The 24,634-nt window shown below is 39.8% G+C and overlaps 1 protein-coding gene and 1 long non-coding RNA gene across 2 annotated transcripts in view; one reads left to right on the plus strand and one right to left on the minus strand.

Moving 5' to 3' along the window:
- Positions 1-24,634, minus strand: part of LOC114487913 (uncharacterized) — a 377,807-nt gene that overhangs the window by 139,718 nt on the left and 213,455 nt on the right. The gene's annotated exons all lie outside the window — the stretch shown is intronic.
- TMEM74 (transmembrane protein 74) lies at positions 9,374-10,291 on the plus strand. Its single transcript, XM_007117162.2, has one exon. It carries the CDS (start codon positions 9,374-9,376, stop codon positions 10,289-10,291), a length of 918 nt encoding a protein of 305 aa, XP_007117224.2.

The raw sequence follows: 24,634 nt of genomic DNA on the forward strand, positions 1-24,634 counted from the left end.
CTATTTTATCTTGCAGGTCACTTATCCATTCTTCTGCCTCAGTTATTCTGCTATTGATTCCTTCTAGAGAATTTTTAATTTCATTTATTGTGTTGTTCATCATTATGTTTGCTCTTTAGTTCTTCTAGGTCCTTCTTAAAAGTTTCTTGTATTTTCTCCATTCTATATCCAAGATTTTGGATCACCTTTACTATTATTACTCTGAATTCTTTTTCAGGTAGACTGCCTATTTGCTATTCATTTGTTTGGTCTTGTGGGTTTTTACCTTGCTCCTTCATCTGCTGTGTATTTCTCTGTCTTCTTGTTTTGCTTAACTTACTGTGTTTGGGGTCTCCTTTTTGCAGGCTGCAGGTTCATAGTTCCTGTTGTTTTTGGCGTCTGCCCCCAGTGGGTTAGGTTTGTTCAGTGGGTTGTGTAGACTTCCTGGTGGAGGGGACTGGTGACTGTGTTCTGGTGGAGGAGGCTGGATCTTGTCTTTCTGGTAGGCAGGACTGTGTCCAGTTGCATGTTTTGGGGTGTCTGTGAACTTATTATGATTTTAGGCAGCCTCTCTGCTAATGGGTGGGGTTGTGTTCCTGTCTTGCTAGTTGTTTGGTATGGGGTGTCCAGCACTGTAGCTTGCTGGTGGTTGAGTGGATGTGGGTCTTAGCGTTGAGATGGAGATCACTGGGAGAGCTTTTGCCATTTGATGTCACATGGGGCTGGGAGTGTCTGGTTGTCCAATGTCCTGAACTCGGCTCTCCTGCTTAAGAGGCTCAGGCCTGACACATGGCCAGAGCACCAAGACCCTGTCAGCCACATGGCTCAGAAGAAAAGGGAGGAAAAGAAAGAAAGAAAGAAAAAAAATTAAAATAAAATAAAGTTATTAAAATAAAAAAACTAAAAATAAAAAAATTAAAAATTTTAAAAGAAAGAAAGAAGAGAGCAACCTGACCAACAAACAAATCCACCAGTGATAACAAGCACTAAAAACTATACTAAAAAAAAAAAATGGACAGACAGAACCCTAGGACAAATGGTAAGAGCAAAGCCATACAGACAAAATCACACAAAAGAAGCACATACATACACACTTACAAAAAGAGCAAATGAAAAAAAAAACATATATATAAATAAAAAGAAGAGAGCAACCAAATCAATAAACAAATCTACCAATGATAATAAGCTCTAAATACTAACCCAAGATAAACATAAAAACAGAAACAGATTAGATGCAGAAAGGAAACCCCAAGTCTACCGTTGCTCCCAAAGTCCACTGCCTCAATTCTGGGATGATTTGTTGTCTATTCAGGTATTCCTCAGATGCAGGGTACATTAAGTTGATTGTGGAGATTTAATCCACTGCTCCTGAGGCTGCATGGAAAAATTTCCCTTTCTCTTCTTTGTTCACACAGCTCCTGGGGTTCAGCTGTGGATTTGGCCCTGCCTCTGCATGTAGGTCTCTTGAGGGCATCTGTTCCTGCCCAGACAGGACTTTGTTCGCACAGCTCCTGGGGTTCAGCTGTGGATTTGGCCCTGCCTCTGCATGTAGGTCTCTTGAGGGCATCTGTTCCTGCCCAGACAGGACGGGGTTAAAGTAGCAGCTGATTAGGGGGCTCTGGCTCACTCAAGCCAGGCGGAGGGAGGGGTACGGAATGAGGGACAAGCCTGCGGCAGCGGCGACAAACACTGGCATGATGTTGCAACAGCCTGAGGTGCGCTGTGTGTTCTCCTGGGAAAGTTGTCCCTGTATCACGGGACCCTGGCAGTGGTGGGCTGCACAGGCTCCCGGGAGGGGAGGTGTGGAGAGTGACCTGTTCTTGCACACAGCCTTCTTGGTGGCTGCAGCAGCGTCCTTAGAGTCTCATGCCCATATCTGGTGTCCGCGCTGATAGCCGCGGCTCACGCCCGTCTCTGGAGCTCATCTAGGAGGTGCTCTGAATCTCCTCTCCTTGCGCACCCCGAAACAATGGTCTCTTGCCTCTTAGGGCCAGAGTTTTTCCCGGACTCCCTCCTGGCTAGCCGTGGTGCACTAACCCCTTCAGGTGGTGTTCACGCCGCCAACCCCAGTCCTCTCCCTGGGGTCTGACCTCCGAAGCCCGAGCCTCAGCTCCCAGCCCCCACCCGTCCCGGCGGGTGAGCAGACAAGCCTCTCAGGCTGGTGAGTGCTGGTCGGCACTGATCCTCTGTGCGAGAATCCCTCCCCTTTGCCCTCCGCACCCCTGTTACTGTGCTCTCCTCCGTGGCTCTGAAGCTTCCCTCCAACCCACCCCCCATCTCCACCAGTGAAGGGGTTTCTAGTGTGTGAAAACTTTTCCTCCTTCACAGCTCCCTCCCAGAAGTGCAGGTCCCATCCCTATTGTTTTGTCTCTGTTTTTTCTTTTTTTTTTTTCCCCTACCCAGGTACGTGGGAATTTTCTTGCCTTTTGGGAAGTCTGAGGTCTTCTGCCAGCGTTCAGTAGGTGTTCTGTAGGAGCTGTTACACATGTAGATGTATTTTTGATGTATTTGTGGGGAGGAAGGTGATCTCCACATCTTACTCCTCTGCCATCTTGAAGGTCCTCTGTCCAGATTTTTAAATTATCCTCAGAAATGGGTGGGTCTAAATCACTTTGTCTGCTGTTACCAGAAACAAATGTTTCCTATAGTTATGTTTTCTTTGATCCATACAAATTTAAAATTTTTTTAATTTAAATTTTAAAGATTTTGAATTTTAAAATAAAAATTGGGATATCTGACTTCTATTGATGTCTGAATTCACTCAAGACAAACATCTGGTACAGCAGTTAGGGGACATTGACCCCTTAAGAAAAGCACTTGCTCTCAATTTGGCTACAGTCTTCCCTCCTCCCTAGTGTCTGTAACCATCCACTTTATTTATTTAAATAACTTGCTATCCTGGCCGCTATAGCATTTTTATTTAAAGAAGACTTTAAAATTTAATATGACTTTTTTTGTTGTTCCTAGAATTTTGTTAGTAAATGAGATCTTCATTACTATAAAAGTTGGTCATTTTTATTCTTTTTTTCCATCATTTAGAAGTGTCAGCTTGGACATAAAGTAAATCATATTCCTTGTACTATTCCCATGAAGTCACTGAGCCTCTATCCAGCCAATGTCTTTCTTACCACCCTACAACCTAGCCTCTCCTACTAACTCTAAATCCACTAAGGATATTTATTGATAATCAGCCCTTTTTATTATTGATGAAGAGAGAAAACTGGAAAGTATCCTCAGTCATCATTACAAGAGACTTTTTGTTAAAAGTCCCTGCACTACCTCTTTGGCCACGCCGCAAGGCTTGTGACATCTTAGTTCCCTGACCAGGGATCGAAACTGGGCCCTAGGCATTGAAAGCATGGAGTCCTAACCACTGGACCACCAGGGAATTCCAAATTCCCTGCACTACCTTTGGTTCACATGGGAAATTTACTTCTCAGAGTCTATTTTTCCAGTTGGTGTAATCATGATTGTGCCTCTCATATCTCATGGAGTATAAGTAAACAAGAAAATATGAACCATATTAAAAATTATGTAAGATCAAAATAATTACTTAGACTTTAGTATAATTTTTTTTATTGGTGTCAATCATTTTGTAAGCATATAGTGAAGAACCATTGTTGGCCATGTATTTTTGCTGTTTCATGCCCATGTGTATCTTCAAAGTTATAGAAAGAATATACTCGTTCTCAAAGAGCTTAAATTTTATCTGGGAAGAGAGACATATAGAAAGCAGTATAAAATATACATGAAATACTTCTATTGATGTAAAATGACAGTATAAAAGGAAGTGTATTATGCCACTAGAATGCCAATTAGAAGAGCAATAAGAATTTGGGGGTTATGAACAAGAAAGGCTCTTGCAAAAGGTTCTTGGGTGAGATTTTGAGGGAATTTTAGACATGGACTTATAGGAGAGAGAGGTGAAATTATTGTAGCAAATGGTATTTTTTGCAAAGCTTTTCTTTCCAGGAGCTTATTAAGTTCACATTTATTCTTTTTCTGCAAAATTCTGAAAGAGATTTTGTAGCATGTTGGCACAGAGTTGATTTTATTTTAATGCTCAAGAATATGTAGACAGTCAAGTGTACTATATTCAGAAATAGGAAATGAGAGAGAATAATGTGAATAGATAATCATCTCCAGTCTCAGTTCAGTCTTGGCATTTTCCTTCACTCTACTCCGTAGAAATATTTTACTTCTGTAGGAGATAATAAGACATTTAATATATGGATACTGACCTTACGGAGCTTACAATTGCTATTAGAGGTTTAGGCACCTAAGTGAGAAGTTAAACGATACGCAGTAGTTATCTAGACATACTAGAAATGTCACAAGGTAGTGGCTGATAAATATAAAAAATATCAGTGCTGACAAGTCCTAGTACAGTTCATAGGAGGTAGAAGCTTTAGGAGCTGGCTTGGAGGAAAAGGGCTTCATGAAGGAGATGTAACTTAGAATCATTTCAGCAGGAAACCATAGAGGTCCTCTAACCCAACTGGATGAATCCCTTTTGCCACATCACTAATCAATGGTTCTTTTCTTTTTTTATCCTCTCCAGTAATAACAGAATTCACTTTCATGAGACATCCTGCTTCAAGTCCTTAAAGAGAATGTTCTTCTTTATGCTCAGCCTCAAATTAGCCTCCTTATTAAGTCTGATAGTGTTATCCAGAGCTTCCCAGGCCCTGTGTCCATCACCCTCAGGTGCCCCAGTATACTACAGACGTGCTAGTTTATCTCTTCCCTTGGGCCCCCTAGCTGTCTTTCAGGGCCTGAAGTACCCATAGCACCAGGATGATGGCCATGAGAAACCTCCTGTGTTTACCCCAGTGCAATACATATGATCACTTCTTATTTATGCTCTGCTGTGAAAATGATTGTGAAGCATAGCTGAGTATAGTGTAGTGGTGAAGATAGAAACAAGTTGGAATCTTGGCTCTACCAGTTACTCATTACTTCTAATACCTTGGGAAAAAGACATTTTTGATACTCAATTTCTACATTGTAAAATGGGTATAATAATACTGGCTCCCTTATAGAGTTGGTCTAAGAATTAAAGATAACATTTTAGGATGAATAAATACTATTATTGTCATTGGTTCTGCTTTTCCCCTTTTTAACCGCAATATAGAATTCCTCTTCTATTCATAAACTTCAAATAATTTAAAGTTAGTTTTTGTTCCCTCTGAGTCTCCTCCTCTGGCTAAATATCCCAAGTTCCTTTAGCATCTCCTTGTCCAACGTGAGTTTAAGTTTCTTCAACTTCTTAATTGCTCTCTTCTGGACACTACATGGTGTCTTTGGGCTCCCTTTTAAACATATAGTACTAAGAACAGAATGCAACCCAGCAAATGTGGCTTGATGAGCTAATCCTTGAAGGGTGGAGGGACTAGGGGAATGAGGAAAGGATTTTCTTACTGGAAAACAGTGTAATTAATGAGCGAAGGAGAATAAGCCATAATAGATATGTCATGTTTAGCAACAGATGGGCTTAACTGACTAAAAGAGTCATAGTGAGAAAAGATTTAAAAGTGGTATATTATGAAGTCCCTGGAACTATGAGACTATGAATTCTATCAATATAAAGGAAAACTAACAAAATCATCATTATAGGAGATTGATCTATTACTTGAAAGCAAGCAACCACAGAATTTATGTGAGCTACTCACAAACAGGAAAATGTTATATTATAACCCTTCTCTTGCTCCCCTTTGATAAAAACTATCAATAACCCTAGAATCACCCCAAAGGAGATGCTGAAAACTTGGAGACGATTCACAAACCACACATTCTGTTTGGCTGTTGGCTGTTGCAGTCCACTGTGGTTAGAAAGAGGTTGGCGACCCAAAGAAGTTACTTTGTCCTGTCCTGGGAATCACATCTCAGTAGCTTCAACCTCCAGATTTCCTTTATTCCTAACCCTTTCTTTTCTTGCCTTCTGGTCCTTTTTCCATTCATTCAATTTGCATAATGTTTAGGACCTTTGGGGGTTCATGCCACCTCTACCGAGTACTAGCTGTATGACTTTGGGCAAATTACTCAGCTTCTTTGTTATTCAGTTTCCTCTTTTGTAAAAACCCATCTTTACAAAAGTGGATTTTTACAGGACTTTAAAAATTAACTGTGACCATTAAATGAGTTAATGTATCCAAAGTGATTAGAAGAGAGCCTGGCAATAGTAAGTGCTAAGTATGTTAATTATTGTTATTTTGGGTCATTATTATTCAGACACTTTGCTAGGCACAGGGGATGCAGAGGAGAACAGGGCAATCCCTTACCCTCAATGTTCACATTTCTCCTGATTTTGTGACCAAGGCAATGACTTTGGAAGCAGATTCTTGGATACAATTTATTAGCTATCATTAATTGTCTTTGTAACCCTGGATGAGGCACTTAATTCCTCTGAGCCTCTTTCCTCATCTGTAAAATGAGGATTAATAAAATCTACTTGGAGGATTTGTTCTGACTTTTAAATAAAACGAAATATGCATATTGCCTGGCACACAGTTGTAACTAAATATACATTCCTTCTCTCATAATCCTGTGGCCACAACTGAGGCTAGGGGACCTAACCCTGAGCTTAAGAGTCAGCGATTTCTTCTAACGTGCCAGGCCGGAGAACGGAGGTATAGCGGGAACTCGTCTTCAGGAAGGGCAAAAGCGAGAAGGTAGGACAGAAGAGAGACAGGAGGGAGGCAGGGAGGCCGAACCGCACTACATCTCCCGGGATGCTCAGCAAGTGGGAGAGCCGAGCCCCGCCCCGGCCCGCCCCGCCGGCACCGCAGGCGCTGCCCACCCCACGGAGCCCGGTGGCGCGCAGAGGCTACAAGTGCTGCGGCTTGTGAGCTGGGTACTTTCCCGAGGAGCCGCGCAGGGACAAGCGCGCGGTGCTCGAGCCTCGCTGGGTGGCCAAGGCAGGAGGTGAGTGGCGGAGAGAGGGACGGGGAGGAGGCGCTGGGGCGAGGGAGAGACCCCGAGAGCCTGGCCGAGCTGGGGAGCGCGTCCCCAGTCCCTGCCCAAGGTGCCTGCCTTGCCTTAGGGTATTTGGCGAACGCAGCCCAACACCGGGTACCTCGGCGGACGCGAAGTTCACCCGGAATGGATTGATTCCGCGAAGGACACCGCTGCCCGGAGCTCGCGGCGCGCCCTTCCCGCACAGCGCGCGCAGGACGGATCCCGAGGTCGCCTCCCCCAGACCAGCCTCGCCTGTGTCAGTTCCAATGCAAATATTAATGTCCTTAATTGCTGGCAGACGGACGAGGGAGAGTGCTGTCCCCTCGTTTTGCGGTGCAGTTTTATTAACCGCTCTCTTAAATCGGAGACGAGAGAGAGTAGACTGAAGGAAAGAGCCTTTAGCTGGTCCCCTGGGATTATCCATTCTCCCCTGAGAATGGAAGCCCCGGATAACGGAGCTGCAAAGGAAATCGACTGTGCAGCTTGTTCCGATGGAACAAGCAGTCTCTCTTTTAAGAGAAAAAGAAGCGGGAGAAGGGAATTAAGTGGAGATTTCTCTCCCTCTTTGTTATAAATTGGAAGTCCCATAAAGGACTCTGCCGATTTGTATCTAAAGTAATCCAATTTGATGGGTTATTTGTGCCAAGGGTTAATCACAGCGCTTAATGTTTGAGGAAACTGCGAGATGATTTCTCATTTCAGTAATTGGTCAAACCCGTTATCATCGCTTCCTTCACTGAGGGATCCTGCAGTGGGGGTCTGTCCACCTACTAAAGGAAAGCTCTGGTTCAGTTGTGTTTTTCCTGCACCTGATTTTTTTTGTTTGCTTTTGTTTTGGGTTTGGTTTTTTTCTGTTTTAGCCGCAGAGAAACGCCGATAATAGAAGTGTGTGTGTGTGTGTGTGTGTGTGTGTGTGTGTGTGTGTGTGTGTGTTTTAAACAAACTCTAATGTAGAACAGAAAACATGTGAATTTCCTCTCCCATATTTTGAGTTGCCAGGTGGACTTTAGGTTAGCCTACCTGCGTTTCTGTGTGGGTTACCAGCTGCTGGGATGTGGATTTTGAAGCATAATAAGCCTCCAAGACATGAGTTAAATCAGTTATTACCCTGAACTTGGAAGCAAAATAAAAGGGGCCCTTGCTTGAAACCTCTGTACTTGGTGATAATGGAAAGTACATTTTTATTCCTCAGAAAGATGGCAGAGGCAGAGAAAGATGGGCAAGTGGTTTTCTGCTCAACACAAAGTTCTATCCCATAAATGTGCCTTGCTGTGGTGGGGCTGAGGGCATGTCACGGATACAAAGTTCCAGAGGTAACTTTAGAAATAGCTTTCCACCTATTTGCCTCAACAAAACTGTGACTCTGTGGGTTGATGATTTGTCTTTTATTGTCAGTTTACTTCTAGATTGGATTTGTGAAAACTTCTAGACAGTTGATTTCCTGTACACATTTGTTAGCAAACCGTGCCGAGGGAGAGGAACTCATACCCACTGAGCCCCAGTGAGCGGGAGAGCAGACCTATACCTGGAGCAGGCAGCTGTGTGTGTGTGTGTGTGTGTGTGTGTGTGTGTGTGTGTGTGTAGGAGTGGGCTAGCCCATTGTATTTTGCAGAGATCACACAATGAGGTGTGTTGTCTACATACTTTTGGGTCCAGAACGTGCTGGAACCACCATGTAGCAGTAAGCTGAGAATGGAAGCACAATGAACAGGGCTGTGTGACTAGGGTCTCTGGATATACAAAGTGTAAGGTTAGGAGGGGTGGCTGATTAAGCTAACCTTTTTCACCCATTTCAGAGCTACCCAGTCAAAATGCTGAGCCCCAGCTCCAACAGAGCCCAACTGCTAGTGACATACTGATTGGTTCACCCATGGTGATGCTCTAACACTAATCTGTATTAGAATCTGTTCTGAACTACAGAGAGTCTAAACACTTATAATTTAACTGAATTGTTGAGAAGTCTGTGCTTCCTTAGGTTCTTCAGAAAATCAGCAGCTCTGCTAAAAACGGTCCCTGCTTTTCTCATTTGTATCTCTATGCAGGAAACCTGCCTTCTCGTTTGAGGGATCCTGTCACCGAAATGTGTGAGTCCTTGGATAAATTTGGCTTGGTGACGGCAATGCTTTCTTCAGAGACACTGCCACTTCCTCCATGTTCCTTTTCTACCCTGACCTAAATTTCTCAGTGTTAATCCCTGTGATAAGTCAGAGGATTTGCCCTTCTCACACTTTCCCACCACTAGGTAGCCTCTCCTTTCTCTTACCTCTTTTAGGAGGAATTGGGGCTGAAGTGTCAAGACCTGTGGCTACAAAGGAGATGAGGGCCTCAGGAGCAATACTGCTGGTGGTACGGCCTTAGCTCCTGTTGGGTTCTTATCTAACTGTGTTGCTATTGGCAGACTTTCTGGAAGCTGCTGGGGGATGTCTGACTAGCTCCAATGGAGCTCCACTATCTTGCTAAGAAGAGCAGCCATGCAGCCCTGTGTGATGCTGTGGACTGGAGCTCAGGAGGGCTTCCCAGGGACCAGGCAGATGCAGCAGCCACTAAAGCTGCTTTCTGCTGCCAGAGACATTGTACCTCGACACCAAGAGCAGCAGAGATGGAAGGGTCTAAACTTAGCCCTTCTCCAGCATCCCCTTCCCCCTCACTGCAAGACAGTGCTATTCAGCCAGACTTCTTGCCACCAGGGCTTCTCAACTCAGGGAACAACCAAATAACAGCAGAACAGAAAGTCTGCAACTGCTGTAGCCAGGAATTAGAAACCTCTTTTACCTATGTGGATGAGAATGTCAACCTGGAGCAAAGGAACCAGCACTCCCCTTCAGCAAAAGGGAGTAAGCACCTGGGAGACCTTGGCTGGGGAAATCCAAATGAGTGGTCCCACGAGGCTGCCATATCGCTGATATCCGAAGATGAAGATGACACAAGCTCGGAAGCCACCTCTTCAGGGAAGTCAGTAGACTATGGTTTCATAAGTGCCATCTTGTTCTTGGTCACTGGCATCTTGCTGGTGATCATCTCTTATGTTGTCCCACGGGATGTGACTGTGGATCCCAACACTGTGCCAGCCCGGGAGATGGAACGTCTGGAGAAGGAGAGCGCGAGGCTGGGGGCTCACCTGGACCGCTGTGTGATTGCCGGCCTCTGCCTTCTCACGCTTGGGGGTGTCGTTCTTTCCTGTTTGCTAATGATGTCCATGTGGAAGGGGGAGCTATATCGGCATGACAGGTTTGCCTCTTCCAAAGAGTCTGCGAAACTCTACGGTTCCTTCAACTTTAGGATGAAAACCAGCACTAATGAAAACACCCTGGAGCTGTCCTTGGTAGAGGAAGATGCTCTCAATGTACAGAGTTAATTCTGGTTGTGAACTTCTTGAGAGTCTGCCTTGGCATTTTATATGAACTGAACAAAGCAAAGCAAAACAAAACACAACACATTTCTTAAAATTAACAGTGCAGTTTATTTGCCTGGCGAGGAAAGTCTATGTCCCAAACGAACAGCCAGTGAGTGTTTTGTTCTCTATGTACTTTTATTTAGAAGAAAAGCCATGTAAGATGCATTAAGAAACCACAACCAGCTTCACCAGTCCTCAAGAGCTGAGAGTAATTAATCTCTAATGGCCATCAGCTTCTACTTCTATAGCAAAATATTTCTAACAATCCAGTGTGCAAACAATTTCTTTTACATGATATGGGATATTATTCTTTGGACACTAGGAGGTGTAGGATCAATTAGCAACCTATTTTGTGAAAAAGAATGTAAGCGCTAATCACATAATAAGGCTTACATTTAATTCTCAAAGGTGCTTATCCATTTTCTTGCTAAATTTATTCTTCCTGTAATTTGGCTAAACACTAAAATATGGGGTTTTGACTTTGAATATTTTGAAGTTTGAGGATACTGATTATTAAAAAATGCAAAAACACATGTTATATTCAAAACTATTCCAGTACACAGAAGTGGTAACTAAGTCATTAGAATAAACTTCCTAGTAAAATAAAATTATATAAATCAATCTGAATTTAACCCAGAATGGTAGTGTCAGATATGAGGCAGTGTCACATGCCCATTTTCTAGATGAAGTAAAATTAATTGCTGATATAAATTTCATTTTCTGTTTGTGATTTAGCTATCATACTGGTTATGCATGCTCTTGAAGTCTTTCCTGGTTCTCACACCAGAGAGGCAAGCATAAGATGTTTTTATCCTATTTCCAGATATCTAAACATCTAGGCAGGTTGAGTCATGATTGGCTCAGGCACACTCCCAGGTGACATTTTGTTGTTGTTTGGAGAAAACCTCCAATACAAGTGCAGCTAGACACTTGGGGACCGTGCCTAGAAACTGGTGTCACTTACTCAGGCCAAGCAACAAGTCATTGCCCCAGGATCGCAGCAGTCCTTAAGCTCACAGCCAAAAAAATTAAAATGAGAAGAGAGAGAGAGAGAGACTAAACACACTGATTCATTGGGAACTGCACTCCTCACCAGAATTCACCTCCCCCTAGCAATGGTCTAGGCATCATTCTGAGCACCTAATATCCAGGCCCTGAGTACCTGTGAGATCTTGCCTCATGAATTCAAACTTGCTTGATTAGAAGCACCATGAGCAAAACAGTAAATACTTTGTAAAACACACACCTAGCATCCATGCTAACTCAGTGTCTTGGTACGGTTATGGTTCAAGAAGGGGATGGGGAATGCAGCCTCAGAAATATCTTGCATTTTAGAATTCTTCTTTGAGGTGTTTCCAACTTCCCACTTCAAGAGTTGTTTTAGTTTCCATTACTGTGTTACCAGGATCAGTGGGGCCATTCTGAAAGAGGAGCTAGGAATTGGGGTGGGAGGGCAGGGAAGGGGAGGTGAGAAAGTGATCTCTTTGTAGATTCTAAAGCCTAATTCTAATGTCTAAAGTTTTTGTTGTTATTGAAGACTGTGGAATATGTGGGTGACTTTGGCTGGCAGAGTGTGTGAGTCAGGATATTTGTGTGAATGAGCTCTTGTGGGTGTCAGATTGATTTGATGAGTTAGGTACACGATGTGTTAGTAAGGGTTAAAGCGAAATGCAAAAAGAAGATCGGGGGATAATAAAAATAGTGAGGACAGGTGTGTGAAAGAATTATTAGGTTAAAATGGTAAATTATATGGACATCAGAGGAAGCTAGATGTAGCTGGATTACCTTATCCTATGTAACAGACTATTATTGATTTGGAAATAATTGGTATAATATAGACATGATTTCTGTTTTCTACTGCTTTTTGAAGAAACTTTTGTTTTACTGTGACTCTCGTGTGTTGAGGCCAGCTTAACAGCAGTATAAATTTCATATTCTGAAGGTTTATATATAAATTTTCAGATTCTAGCCTGCTTGGGGATCTACTTTGCGTGACGTTGAGGCAATAAGGGAATGATCTTGGCTTCATGAGTAGGTCTGAGCTGTGTGTTTTTTTTAAATATACTTAAAAAAAATACATGTTTATTCAGAGATGCTAAATGGCATCAGCTGAGTTTTGTTTTTATTTATTGATGAAACAGGATTAATTAATCAAATTGCAGACTTAAACAATTAATGAGCAGCCTGATTTTCAGCTTCTGAAGTAAGACGAATTTGAGAATCAAGTGTTAGGATGTTTTTTCAGTTCTGTAAAACTGATGATAAAGGAGAAAAAGTCAAAGCCCTTCGTTTGGAAGCATTTAATGAATCTTGTAGTGCTACCAAACTGCATAGTTCTGATGTGATCTAAAGGATATATATTCCTACATATATATTCATATAAATATATGTATATATCCCAATTAGGAAAAAATATTCAGGGAAAAAAAGACTTAAATCAGAATATATTTCTTCCTTTTCTTCCTTAAAAATTTAAAATTGAAATATAGTAAGTATATGCTTACTTATTTCAACATTATTTAAATCTGCTCATATATAGGGCAGATATATAGGGCATATCTCTTTTAACTTCTCCTTTTATGTGTGCAGACCATTACCCCAAAAGGAACCAATTCAGAACATCATCTGGGTGTCTCCTCTAGCGCTGTGTTGACATGATTTAGACAACTGGCTTAATCAGTTATGATTTCCCCAGATATACAGCTGTGTAGCGCTAGTTCATCCTGTCAGTGCCTAAATTCAAGACAAAGGTTAACTGAATTTAAAGTGATGGTAACACAGGTAACAAAAAACCCTGAACTTTAGACACTGTTGTTTCCAATCTGATAAAAAGGGTTTGGGGCTCTAAATATATTTATTTAGAAGTACTTTGGCAGCATCAAGTGATACTGTTATAGTCACTGAACAGACCATAGCTATGGTGTTGGTCTTGGATCCTTCCTGGAGATTTGTGACTTTACGCCTATCTCTTTAACATGGTGCTGGTTGTTATCTATGAGAGATTTTATTGCTAGACCTGGAGAAGCAGAACTCTTTTTGCAGAGATCCATAGTTTAGGTCTTTAATTTTTCACCAGCTTTTAGAAAACTAAACTTAGAGTCACCTTCCTAATCTTAAAAGAAGACAGCTCATTGTTCAGCGTTGAGACCCAAAGGGGTGAGTACCACAAAGAAAGCTGCCTTTCTCTATTACTACCGGGATCTACAGGCTGCTAATGGACAGTTTAATTGTCTTCATAACTTTAATAAAAACTGTTCCTTTTTAGTTCACCTTAAACTGTTTGTGGCAGAGCTGCCGTGATTTCTTTGCAACGTTGTGTGTCCTTTTTAGCCATCTGGAGCTCCTAAAGCAGACCATCTCATATGATGTACTGGCTCCCTCATAGGAAGAATGTCTTTTCTCCAGGCTCCCCATTTCATAGCTGGTTTGTAGTTTAGAGGATTATAGGACTGCTTGGAACCATGAAGTTCTTGGTGGCTGTGGGTGTTTTTACCCACAAAATTGCCATGCCCTTTGATGCTATACTACCTAGCTACTTGCCTTGATATCAGTCTCACATGCTTTACTGTCTGCTTAAAATATGAGGCCATCCCTCTCATATTTAATTGTTTTAGGGACCCAACTGGACCAGTACTGGCACATGTCCTTCGAGGTGCAAATTTAGACAAAGAGACTGCCCTACCAAATTCATTTGTGCTTTCCCTTTGCTGCTGGGCATAAGGATAAATGAGTGAGTGAGAATTATGTCAGTTGAATATCAGGAATTAAAGGTGTGAATCCAAGTGGCTCTACTTTTTGTTACTTCTTTGTGACAGGCAAAAATTCTGGGCAATAAGATTTGAACATTTTAGCCTTCATCTTTCACACATGCAATGACAGGCACATGCAAAACCTGGATTATTCATATAAAGTTAAACAAAAAATGTTCTATGTGTATATTAGGAGAAGGTTTTTCAATATGAAGGTCAGATTCCGTTGCAGCAATAACTGCTACCACAAAAATGTGGTCTGACAAAAGAGATTCACAACCTTCACCAATTGTTCACCTATTCAGCAAGATTTAATACCACCAACTATATTCCACTGTGACAAAGGAATAAGACAGATCCTTATAGTTCTCTGTAATGGGGTTTAACCTTTCCCAGAATTGGGCATAAAGAATGACTACAATAAAAAGAATTATGATGAAATCTCACTGGCTTTTCTCAGTATAAAATGGTTTGTAAAGAGAATTAACATACCGTCTTTCAGCTGATTTTCATCCATATAATTTTATGGTTCATAGTATTCTATAATATTCTTTCCTTCCAACTTTTGTATGGGCATAAGCCTTGGGAAGTAATTTGCCTGACTTGTGCACTAGCACTGTAAAAAGTAAGATGTTATTTTAAACATAAAAAATTGATTTCAAAAATTCATGGGTTACTTTTAAGAGTATACCTGTCTATCATTTCTGTTTGTTAGTGTGCAAGTTTATGTACACTCAAGTCTATGTATTTACTAGGAGAATATTTTATAATTATAGAACTGTAATATTTAAAGCTATCAGAATAATTTTCTTATAGGAAACTTGGCATGCCTTAATCTTGACTTTAAGGACAAGAGAAGTCTTTCACAGGTCATGAATGAAGAATTTGCAATCAACCTCAGAATGAGATGCCATAATTATATGGATTGTTTTGGTTATTCAGCTTCCTGCAGATGTTTAATTTACATTTTTAACCTCTCAATTTTAGGCTCATAAAAGTGTGGCATATTTAGAAATCATTTTACCATGATTATTATTTTATTTCAGGGAAATATGAGTAGCAGACAGTGTTTTCCTCTGCTTTATTAATTCTCCTGTGTTTCAGGAAGAGCCAGCCTTGTTTTCCCACTACCATCTTCATGCTTCCTAGCCACGCTCCAAACAAATGTCATACAAGAAAGCAAAGATAGGTTATTCTATATAGTGTATTGAGAGTTTTAGTTTTACGGTTCTCATCGTGCTTTAAATTTTACTGTTCTTGCCAAACAAGAAAAACAATTTGATGTTGATTATTTGTTTTTGATATTCTAAAAGGGCAATTAAGGTTCTTGGCTTTTTATTAGGGCATTTGATGCCATATATGTTAATAGCAAGTGTGTCATATCATTTTAAAATAAAACTATTTATTAAGATGTTTTATTGTGTTTGTTAACTTTCATTTAAATCTGAATCTTTAATGCTGATTTGATCTTTTAAAATTATATTTCAAATTATCTGTCGAAAAAAATTAGAAGTAATATTTACCCCTGATTCAAGCATAACATTCTTCTTGCTACCATATCATTGGACAATGTAAACTATGCTTTTTTTCTACTTTATATGAAATAATGAAAGCTATTTGGGTTTCTCTAAATTACTCAAAAAACACAGGAATAGATATTTTTAAAACACTTACCTAAAAAATCTAGAAAGCTTTTAGGTGAGAAACAAATACTGGATTAGCTTGTGCCCCTGCTCTTAATCACTTTTTAATCTAATTTTGATCTCCATTTTCATTTGAGAGATGGATAAGAATTTATATAATTAAGTGGAATTTTATCCTTATTTTGTGTAACTGCTGTCAAGGTAGAGAATCCTAAAGCGACAATGTGAAGTGAAGCCCCATATATTGCTCCACTCATTTAAAACAAAAATTGGATCAAGATTCTTATCAATTATAAAGAAAGAAAATCTAGTCTTTTTTCATATGTATTTTTTGCTAGAAGATCTTTTTTTAGTTAACTACCTCTGTTCATTCAGAATGAGCTACACGATGCTGCTACAACTCCACAGTCTCTTGCTACCTGACCCGACAGGTCAGCAGGGAGGCTCTCAGGGACCCAATCTGATGCAACTACCTTTTCAAATGTTACTGGTTGTCCAGCTAGAGGGAAAAAGAATCTGAAAGGTCTCAACAGGCATTGCACCGCCTCACAACTTGTTAGCCAGGACTAGTTACATAGTCCGACTCATGCCAGGAAATACATTTCTAATATGTGCCCTGAAATGGCACACATCTGAGCCATGTTTTTTTCATCTGTAAAACAGGAATAATACTGTTTACTTTGCAGGACTCTGATGAAACTTAAGATAAATGAGACAAAGGCTGAGAGAGAAATCCTGTTTGGTATTCTATCATTAGATCCACATTATCTTTAGCGGGCTGCTTTGTAACAGCAGAACCTGGGTTTTTGGAAGTACTTGGGAACCATGATCATGTTGATTAAGTACTGCTGACAAATTACTGTATTGGGTCATCACCAGGATCCAAAATAATCTCTTCCTCTTCTTTCTTCTTTTCCTTTTCTCCTTCTTCTCTTTTCCTCTTCTTATCCTCCTCTTCCTTTTCTCTCCTCTCTCTTCCTTCACCAGCATCATCAACTACGTGGAAACCATTCACTCACAGGTCTTTTATTTCTACCATCATAGATATGTCCGAGAAAGAAAATTATATTTCCCTTCATGAGACAGAAAATCAATCTGGAAGACTGTCTTTTGCTTAATTGTGAAGCCAACTGTGTGCTAATATCTTGTACTATAATCTTCCGTACCTTGAATAGCCATAGTTACAATAATCAGCATGCTATATGGCAGAAAACTCAGTTATCTTTTTGAATAGAACAGTTTTGCCAGAGAAAAGTCCAACAAAATCCTTTTATTTGGTTGAAAAAAATATATATTTTTACATTCATAGTGTTAAAACTTAAATGATTCTATTCCGTGAGCCCTCTGGCAAAAGGCTGTTCTTCACTGCTATTTATATAGACCTGACTGTTTGTATGCTTATATTAAATTTACCTTTGAATTCTATTTGAATTGCCCACATTCTGCCAAATTAGGAAAATTAACTGTTCTGGAATACAGATGACATTTAGAACAATTGCCAAAAATTAAACTCATTTTCCCTTGATGGTTAAATGGCATAGGCAGCAATGCCCCTGCTGCTGAGTGGATCCATAGCAGAGAAACCGGGGTCACCAGAGAAGGAAGAGGGCAAAGGCAGGACCTGGTTGCAAACAGAATAAAGGGGGTTGCTAGATTTTAAACAGTAATAGGTGAGGCTGAGAGAGACTTCGAGAGAAAAATTTCTTTAATGACACAACCTTATATCAAAGATCATATTAAGGGCATAGCTGTTTTGGATAATCTCAAAAGAGCCATCAATAAGCTGAGAAAGAGAAGCTGGGGTCAAGAAGCTAGGAAACTATTCAGGCTGGAGGCAGGAAAATTTTGAGTATGGTTAATGGCACATGAAACTAATGGAAGCAAGTAGCAGAGAAGTCTAAGTTGCTGAAGGAATTTCATTGCCAAAGAAGCCCTTAAATATTTGAGCCTTAAAAAACCACACTTAGGCCCCAATACTTGTACTGGCAGGAAGCAGTCCTGAACATTTGTACAGGACCTAAGGAGGGCATACCCCTGAATATGCATTTTAGATGTGGCCAGAAAAGGCAAGGAAGAAACAAACTCCTGGAAGCTTGAACAGGAGCTTTGGGGGATAGCAGACAAGTGAATTTCTTCCAGAAATCAGAACAGAGCCTAATCAAGGAATTTACCCACCCCCTAGGACAAAGGACTGTATAATACCTGACAGAGTTTCAGCATTTCTATGGATCAATGATATGATTATCGTGTCCCTGTTACCATCATTTTATATTGTATATGAGGGATAACTTGTCTTCCTAGTTTCCAGTTTTAGATCCCAAGAAGAGACATCCAGATCTTATGCAGAAGGCTGTGCACATCCTGGAGGTGTTGGACTTGGAGCTGGAGGCAATATGTAGATGGACCTTTTAGTCATCCCCCTTGGGAGTTGAGTGTGCTCTGTGTGTAAGGAGAAGGGATAGACCGTGGCAGGTTGACCAAAGATCATACCCCATTTCCTTTGTGTAGAGTTGTTGCTAGAGAGCAGTGGCCCAGTGGGGTTCTATATTTCCCAGCTTGTTTTTTATTTAGGTGAGGCCATATGACTAATTTGCACCAATGGAATGTGAGCAAAGTGATGTGTATCACTTCCTGGATGAAGTAGTTAAGAAAGCTGCATACTTTTGTTCATTTCCCTCCCCAATCTGGTGGCCAAATTAAGCAGGTGGTTAATTTTATATGTCAACTTGACTGGACTAAATGACGCCCAGATAGTTGGTAAAACATTATTTCTGGATGTGTCTGTAAGGATGTTTCTAGAAGAGACTAGCTTTTGAATGGGAAGTCTGAGTAAAGAAGATTGCCCTCACCAATGTGGGTGGGCATCATCCAACCTGTTGAGGACCTGGATAAAACAAAATGGTAGAGGAGGGGTGAATTTGTTCTCTACTTATGCTGGGACATCCATTTTCTCCTGCCCTCCAACACTGGTGCCCCTGGTTCTTGGGCCTTCAGACTCAGACTGGGACTTACACCATTGGATCCCCTGGTTCTTGGGCCTTTGGGTTTGGACTGGAACTACACTATCAGCTTTTCTGGGCCTCCAGTTTAAGTCAGCACACTGTTGGACTTCTCAGCTTCTGTAAGTGCATGAACTAATCCCTCATAATAAGTCTCTTTCTAAATATCTATGTCTCTACTAATTTATCTATCATCTATTGGTTCTGTTTCTCTGGAAAACACTGATTAATACACTGCCCAAGAAGAACTTTGAAGCCACAGTGAAGATGACAAATCCTCCATTAGCAAGGTTTGGGGTTAGTGTGGGTGGTGCAGGGTGCTGTCTGCTCCACAGTTATCAGGAACCTATGCTGATAGGGGCTCTGTCATCTTCAGCATATAACTTCCAAGATCACCCTGGTTGTCAATATTTAGTCAGCAGACAGAAAAAGAGACAGCAAGGAGGCTTTCATTTCAGTTGGTTAGCACTCAACCTTATTGCCACATCTAACTGCATTTCCCAGCAGTTAGATGTGAAATGTCATCCAGCAGTAAGTAATATCCAGGAAAAAGAAGAAATGGCTTTGATGGACAGCTAGCTAGTCTCTGCCAAAATGTGTGACCTGGTTGTAGTCAATTTCCTGATTGATATTTTCCAATTATTTTCTTCAATTTTGCTTAACAAAATTTTCCTCTAATTAACTATGAGTATTTGACTTGTTTTTTTCTCAGGTGAATTAGGTTAAGTATCTCATTGTATATCATGTTCAATTATCCCCAAACTTAATGACTTGAAAGTAAACTTTTATTATTTGGGAGGAGGTTAGCTGTGTGGTTTTGGCTCGTGTCTCTCATAAGGTTGCAGTCAAGATATTGTCTGGGGCTGCAGCATTTTAAGGTTTGACTGGGAATGGAGGAGTCAATTCCAAGATGGCTCATTCACAATGCTGGCAAGTTTGTGCTGGTTGTTGGTGGGAGACCTTGAGTTCTTAACACGTGGACCTCTCCATAGGGCCTCTTGAAGTTCCTTAAAACATGACTGCTGGGTTCCCCCAAAGAGTGTGATACTAAATAGAAGGAGGATGCTGCAAAGTTTCCTATGGCCAAGTTTCAGAAGTCAAACACTGTCCCTTCCACCACATTCTATATAGTCACTAAATCCAGCCCACATTCAAGGAAAGGGGAACTAGGCTCCACCTTATGAAGGGAGGAGTGTCAAAAAAAAGTGTGTCTATATTTTAAAACCTTCACACTTAAGAGTTTTGATTTTTCTAAATCTTTTCATCCTCTTTAGTGTTGCTAATATAATACTTCTTTACCTATTTGGTAATTTAATTAACTCCATTACTTAATTACTTTTTAAATTCACATTACCATTTTTAGGAATGTTAATTACATCTTTTATTTAGGATGTATTAATGAGAGCACTGAATTTGATCTTTAAAAAGTCAACTGACTTTGGGTCTTGCAGAGAAAAATTGGACTCTCAAGCCCAAATGGAGAGAGACATAGGTCAGTGGATGTGGGCTATAATTAACAGTAAACTGACCTTGAGAGAAGAGCCAAGCATTTCACTTCAAAATATAAGATGTGCATCATGATTTGGGGAAAAACCTCCAGTTCCAGTTTCTTTTTCTCCTTTGCAGTAACAAATCTGTCCAATTCTCTCAATCAAAACACCAATAGTTATCTATTATGGTGGAAAATCATTATTACATCATAAAAACAAGTGATTTACTAAATTGATGCTTAAAGAGGTTAATGATGAAAACTAACACTATTGAGTGCTTATAATGTGCCAGGCCCGTTTTCATATTTTACTCATTTAATCCCCACAACAATGCTATGAGGTAGGTACTCTGATTACCCTGATGTTATCCATGAGCAAAGTTAGATTTACCATTACCAAGAAATTATTAGTTTGCTCCAGTGATTAGGTTTGTCACAAAGTTCATAAATGGCAGGGTTGGGGTTCAAACCGAGAGTTTGGTTAATAAACTTGCTTAAGGTTAAAGCTAGTAAATGGTGGAGCTGAGACTTCCCACCCAAGTCTGACACAAAAATCCATGCTCTTTGTATCTATACTAAGCTGCCATTTACTTCTGTAGTTCTTTTCACCTGAACTTCCTGTCCTTCCCTTTGCCAAGGCCAACCTCATTGATGATTACTCACATCATCATTGATCTCTCCTTTCTTTAAATGACCATAGCACTTAGTATCTATATCTGTATTCCACAATTCACCCAGTGTAGGCTGCCTTGTATTGATCACTAATTGTTTCATGGCTTAGACGTTTCTCTCCAGTTAGACTTTAAACTCTGGGAAGGCAAGCACCTCTCCTACCTCCTAGTACCTAGATTAATACTTACTCATACCAGTCACTTGATGATTGTTCATGACTTGAATAAATAGGAACATGAAAAATTCTCCTGATTTATAAATTCTTGCCAAAACAAGTAGTCTGGCCCCAATACTAAAGTAGCCTCTTACCTTGGAAACCAGGGTAAGAAAAGAACCCAAGGAAGGAAAAAAACCCTAGAGGAGAGCCACAAAGTGGATTATAGTTAGAAAGCATGACACAAGGGAAAATGTAAAAGAACAATAACTTCCAATTATAGGGCCAAAGACTAAGGCATAACTTAATAAAAATTCACTAATTTTGATATTCAGAAACATTCACTTCCACCAGGAATCAAAACATTCAAATTAGCATCTTAAACATGATTTTTATCATCAAATTGGGAAGTTTTTCCCTTTTTAAAAGTAATATTTAATGTTGCCATGAGAGATGCTGTCTCATACATTGCTTCATAGGAGCATCAATTAATACATTTCTTTCTGGAACACAAATTAACAGTTTGTACCCGAAGTCTTCAAAATATCCTTTCAAGAAAACTTAGAGTAGAAATATTCAAGGAGATAGATAAAAAATTATTTACAAAGATATTTATCACTGCATTAGCTAAAACAAGGAAATACTGGAAACAATCTCATAGCTCAATAATAGGGGGATTGCTGAGATGGGGTAAGCCCATAAAATGAATTGCTATAAAATCCCTAAATATGATTTTCAAAGATTTTTAAGGATATTGAGATATTTTCAAAGATATTTAAAGATATTTTATGGATATGCCCATAAAATAACATTAAGTGAAGAAGTTCATGATGTAGACCCTTTTCTCAAATATACCATCATCCCAATCATGTGCGATCTGTGATTTATATATACATAGGACAGAAGGAAACATCAAAATGCAAACAGTTATCTCCAGAGTGAGGTTATTGGTGATTTGTTTCTTTTGTTGTTTTTTCTAAATTTTCTTTCCTTTTTATTTTTTAAAGTGCTTTTAATTTTTTAACAAATATTTTTATAATACTATATGCCAATATTTATTCAAGGGATTTACAGATATTAACTCATTTAATTTAATCCTCATAAGAACCCTATGAAGTAGGTACTGTTTGATGATGAAACTGAGGCACGGAGAGGTTTAAAAATTTCCCCAAAGTCACACAGATAGTAAGCTGTGGAAGCAGGATTTGAGCCCATGCACTTAACTATACTCTGATTGTGAAAATCTTTTGAAACCATAAAATAAAATAAAATAATTTTTAGTTGGAGAAAATTATGAGTTAATTATACAGACCTCTCTGGGCTAATATAAGAAGGTAAGAAAGCAACATGAAGAATTCAGTTATTCATTAGGAAAGATATTCTGATATCCAGGATTATTACACTAGAATGAGTTATCGGGCAAAATGTGGGAAGTTCTCAGTGAGGCAATAAAAATGGGATTGGTGGTCATCTGGTATATGTAATGTCTTCTTGCTGAGATTGGTGGTGTGACTCTCAAGGTCCCTGCCAGGCCTATGATTCAGTGATTCATGAAATAATAAAGCAGAGTTGGATGACCCAGTTTGTTCCCTAATTATATTTATACTCTCATCCTTTAAAGGAGTCACATAGATGAGACTCTCCTTCCTGTAAATATAATAATTTAATTTTTTAAATCTACAACTTAGAATAACATACATAATCTAAGTACTTTCTAAGAAGAGAGAGAGAATCCACTATTTTCTCACCTTTCTTCTCAGACTTGAATAAGTCGACTGAGGAAAATATAGTAGAAAGAAGAATTCGTCAGCACATTGTCAGGTAAGTATAAGGATTACACCATATAAATAGCTATGATGAATAATTTATTTGATAGCTAGATGGCATCATTTGGTCTGAACTGTACTTCATCAGTTTTCCTTCCTCTTCTTTTAGGGCTTTTATGAGTTTAGGTTTTGTGTCAGAATATACGTCGGCGGAAAAAGAAATAACCTGTTTAACAATTAAAAAAATATTCTTATTTGCCAAGAGGCCTATAGTTATTCTGAGAAGATGGTTTTATTGTTGTTGATTTCTATCCAATTGCAAAAGAAAAACAGATTAGTAGGAAAATTACTAATTTATTTTCTCACTGTGCTAAACCATACTGGTTTTTAAAAAGGAATGGCCTACTTTGTAGCTTGTTACTCACAGACTGAACTTCTTCCTGCTCAGGGAGAGTGAGTGGAAAGTAAAACTACTCTATATGATAAATACAAGGAACTTTAGAGTTGGATATAGGCATCTAGGGAGAAAAGAGAAGGACAGAGGGAGAAAAGAACAGAGGGAGAGGGCCCGAGAAAGTGGTTAGAGGCTTCAGAAGGAAAAGTCTACTTGTTGACAAATTCCCAGTTGCAAAGATGGCAGAAGGGTTTTGAAAATCAGAGATGTTGCATATTTAATATTAAGCTGGTCCCTAGTCCTAATTATTCTGTATGTTCTCTCTCAATGTCTTTAAGCCTTTCATACAAGTCAGCCATATAAAACAGCCTCATATTAGTGGAGCCATGGGGAATTTAAGGGTAGGACATAGAAGAGAAGGGCAGACCCCTTGGCATTACTTCTCTGCGGATGCCCACATGGTGGAGGCACCAGCAGTCGAGGGGGACGGTTGTTCCAGAATTCCATGATCTTTAGCGAAGCAAGTGAAGATTTGAACTAGACCTAAGAGCAGCAGGTAGATGCTAGCATTAGTAGAAAAGTAGGCTCTGGTATGCACTGACGTACTTTTAATTTCTCCCAAACTGGCTAGAGGAAGGGGGTCCTTGAAAAGAGTTGTGATGAGGGTGGGGGAGGGAAGTGGTTGTGGATGAAAGCTACAAACACTTGTGTTATGGGAGTAAATGGTAGAAATTGAGATAGGAAACAACACTACATGTCGTGGTTATGTAAACTGAAGTTTATTCTACGAATAATGGAGGAAATACTGAGATTTTCTTAAAAAAAAATGGCATAATCAGAATTTAGTTTTAGAAAGAAACTCAGATAATGGGGTAGAGATCAGATTGGAAAAGTGGGTAAGGACTGTTGGGAAACAACAGAAAGGGGCCAAGGAGAAATGATGAACTTGAAGAGTGAAGGAAGCAACTGAGAGGAGGTAATATATTAGGCATTTCAAAGATCAGATAAAGTTAATGACTGATTTGAATAGGGTGGGGCCATTGAGAGAAATCACTTGGATAATTTGTCACTGACCAAGTTATGAAAAGCATAGGAAAAAGCACTACGTTTGGTGGAAAAAAGATATGCTGAGTTTGAGGTATGTGGGGGACATCCAAGTGAAGGTGTCTAACGGTCAGCGGAAATATGAGTCTGGAGTACTAGAATGAGGTTGGGTTTATTTATGATATAAAGCTATGTGACAATATTCTCTTAACTCAAAATTAGTACCCAGGGTCTTTCATATTTTCAATGGTGAGTGAATTTATTTTCATGAAAAAATTTTATGAATATGAGAATGTGGAAGTATATTGTTAGATTTTAATTAGTTACCATCAAGTAAAAAAATAAAGCCACTGAAATCAAAACATCCCTGGAAAATCCAGGATATATGGTCACT

Source organism: Physeter macrocephalus, chromosome 15 (assembly GCF_002837175.3).
Source record: "Physeter macrocephalus isolate SW-GA chromosome 15, ASM283717v5, whole genome shotgun sequence".
NCBI lineage: Eukaryota > Metazoa > Chordata > Mammalia > Artiodactyla > Physeteridae > Physeter > Physeter macrocephalus.

Bases quoted from the DNA above. Each gene is read 5' to 3' on its own strand.
- TMEM74 (XM_007117162.2), top strand. From the start codon at position 9,374: ATGGAGCTCCACTATCTTGCTAAGAAGAGCAGCCATGCAGCCCTGTGT.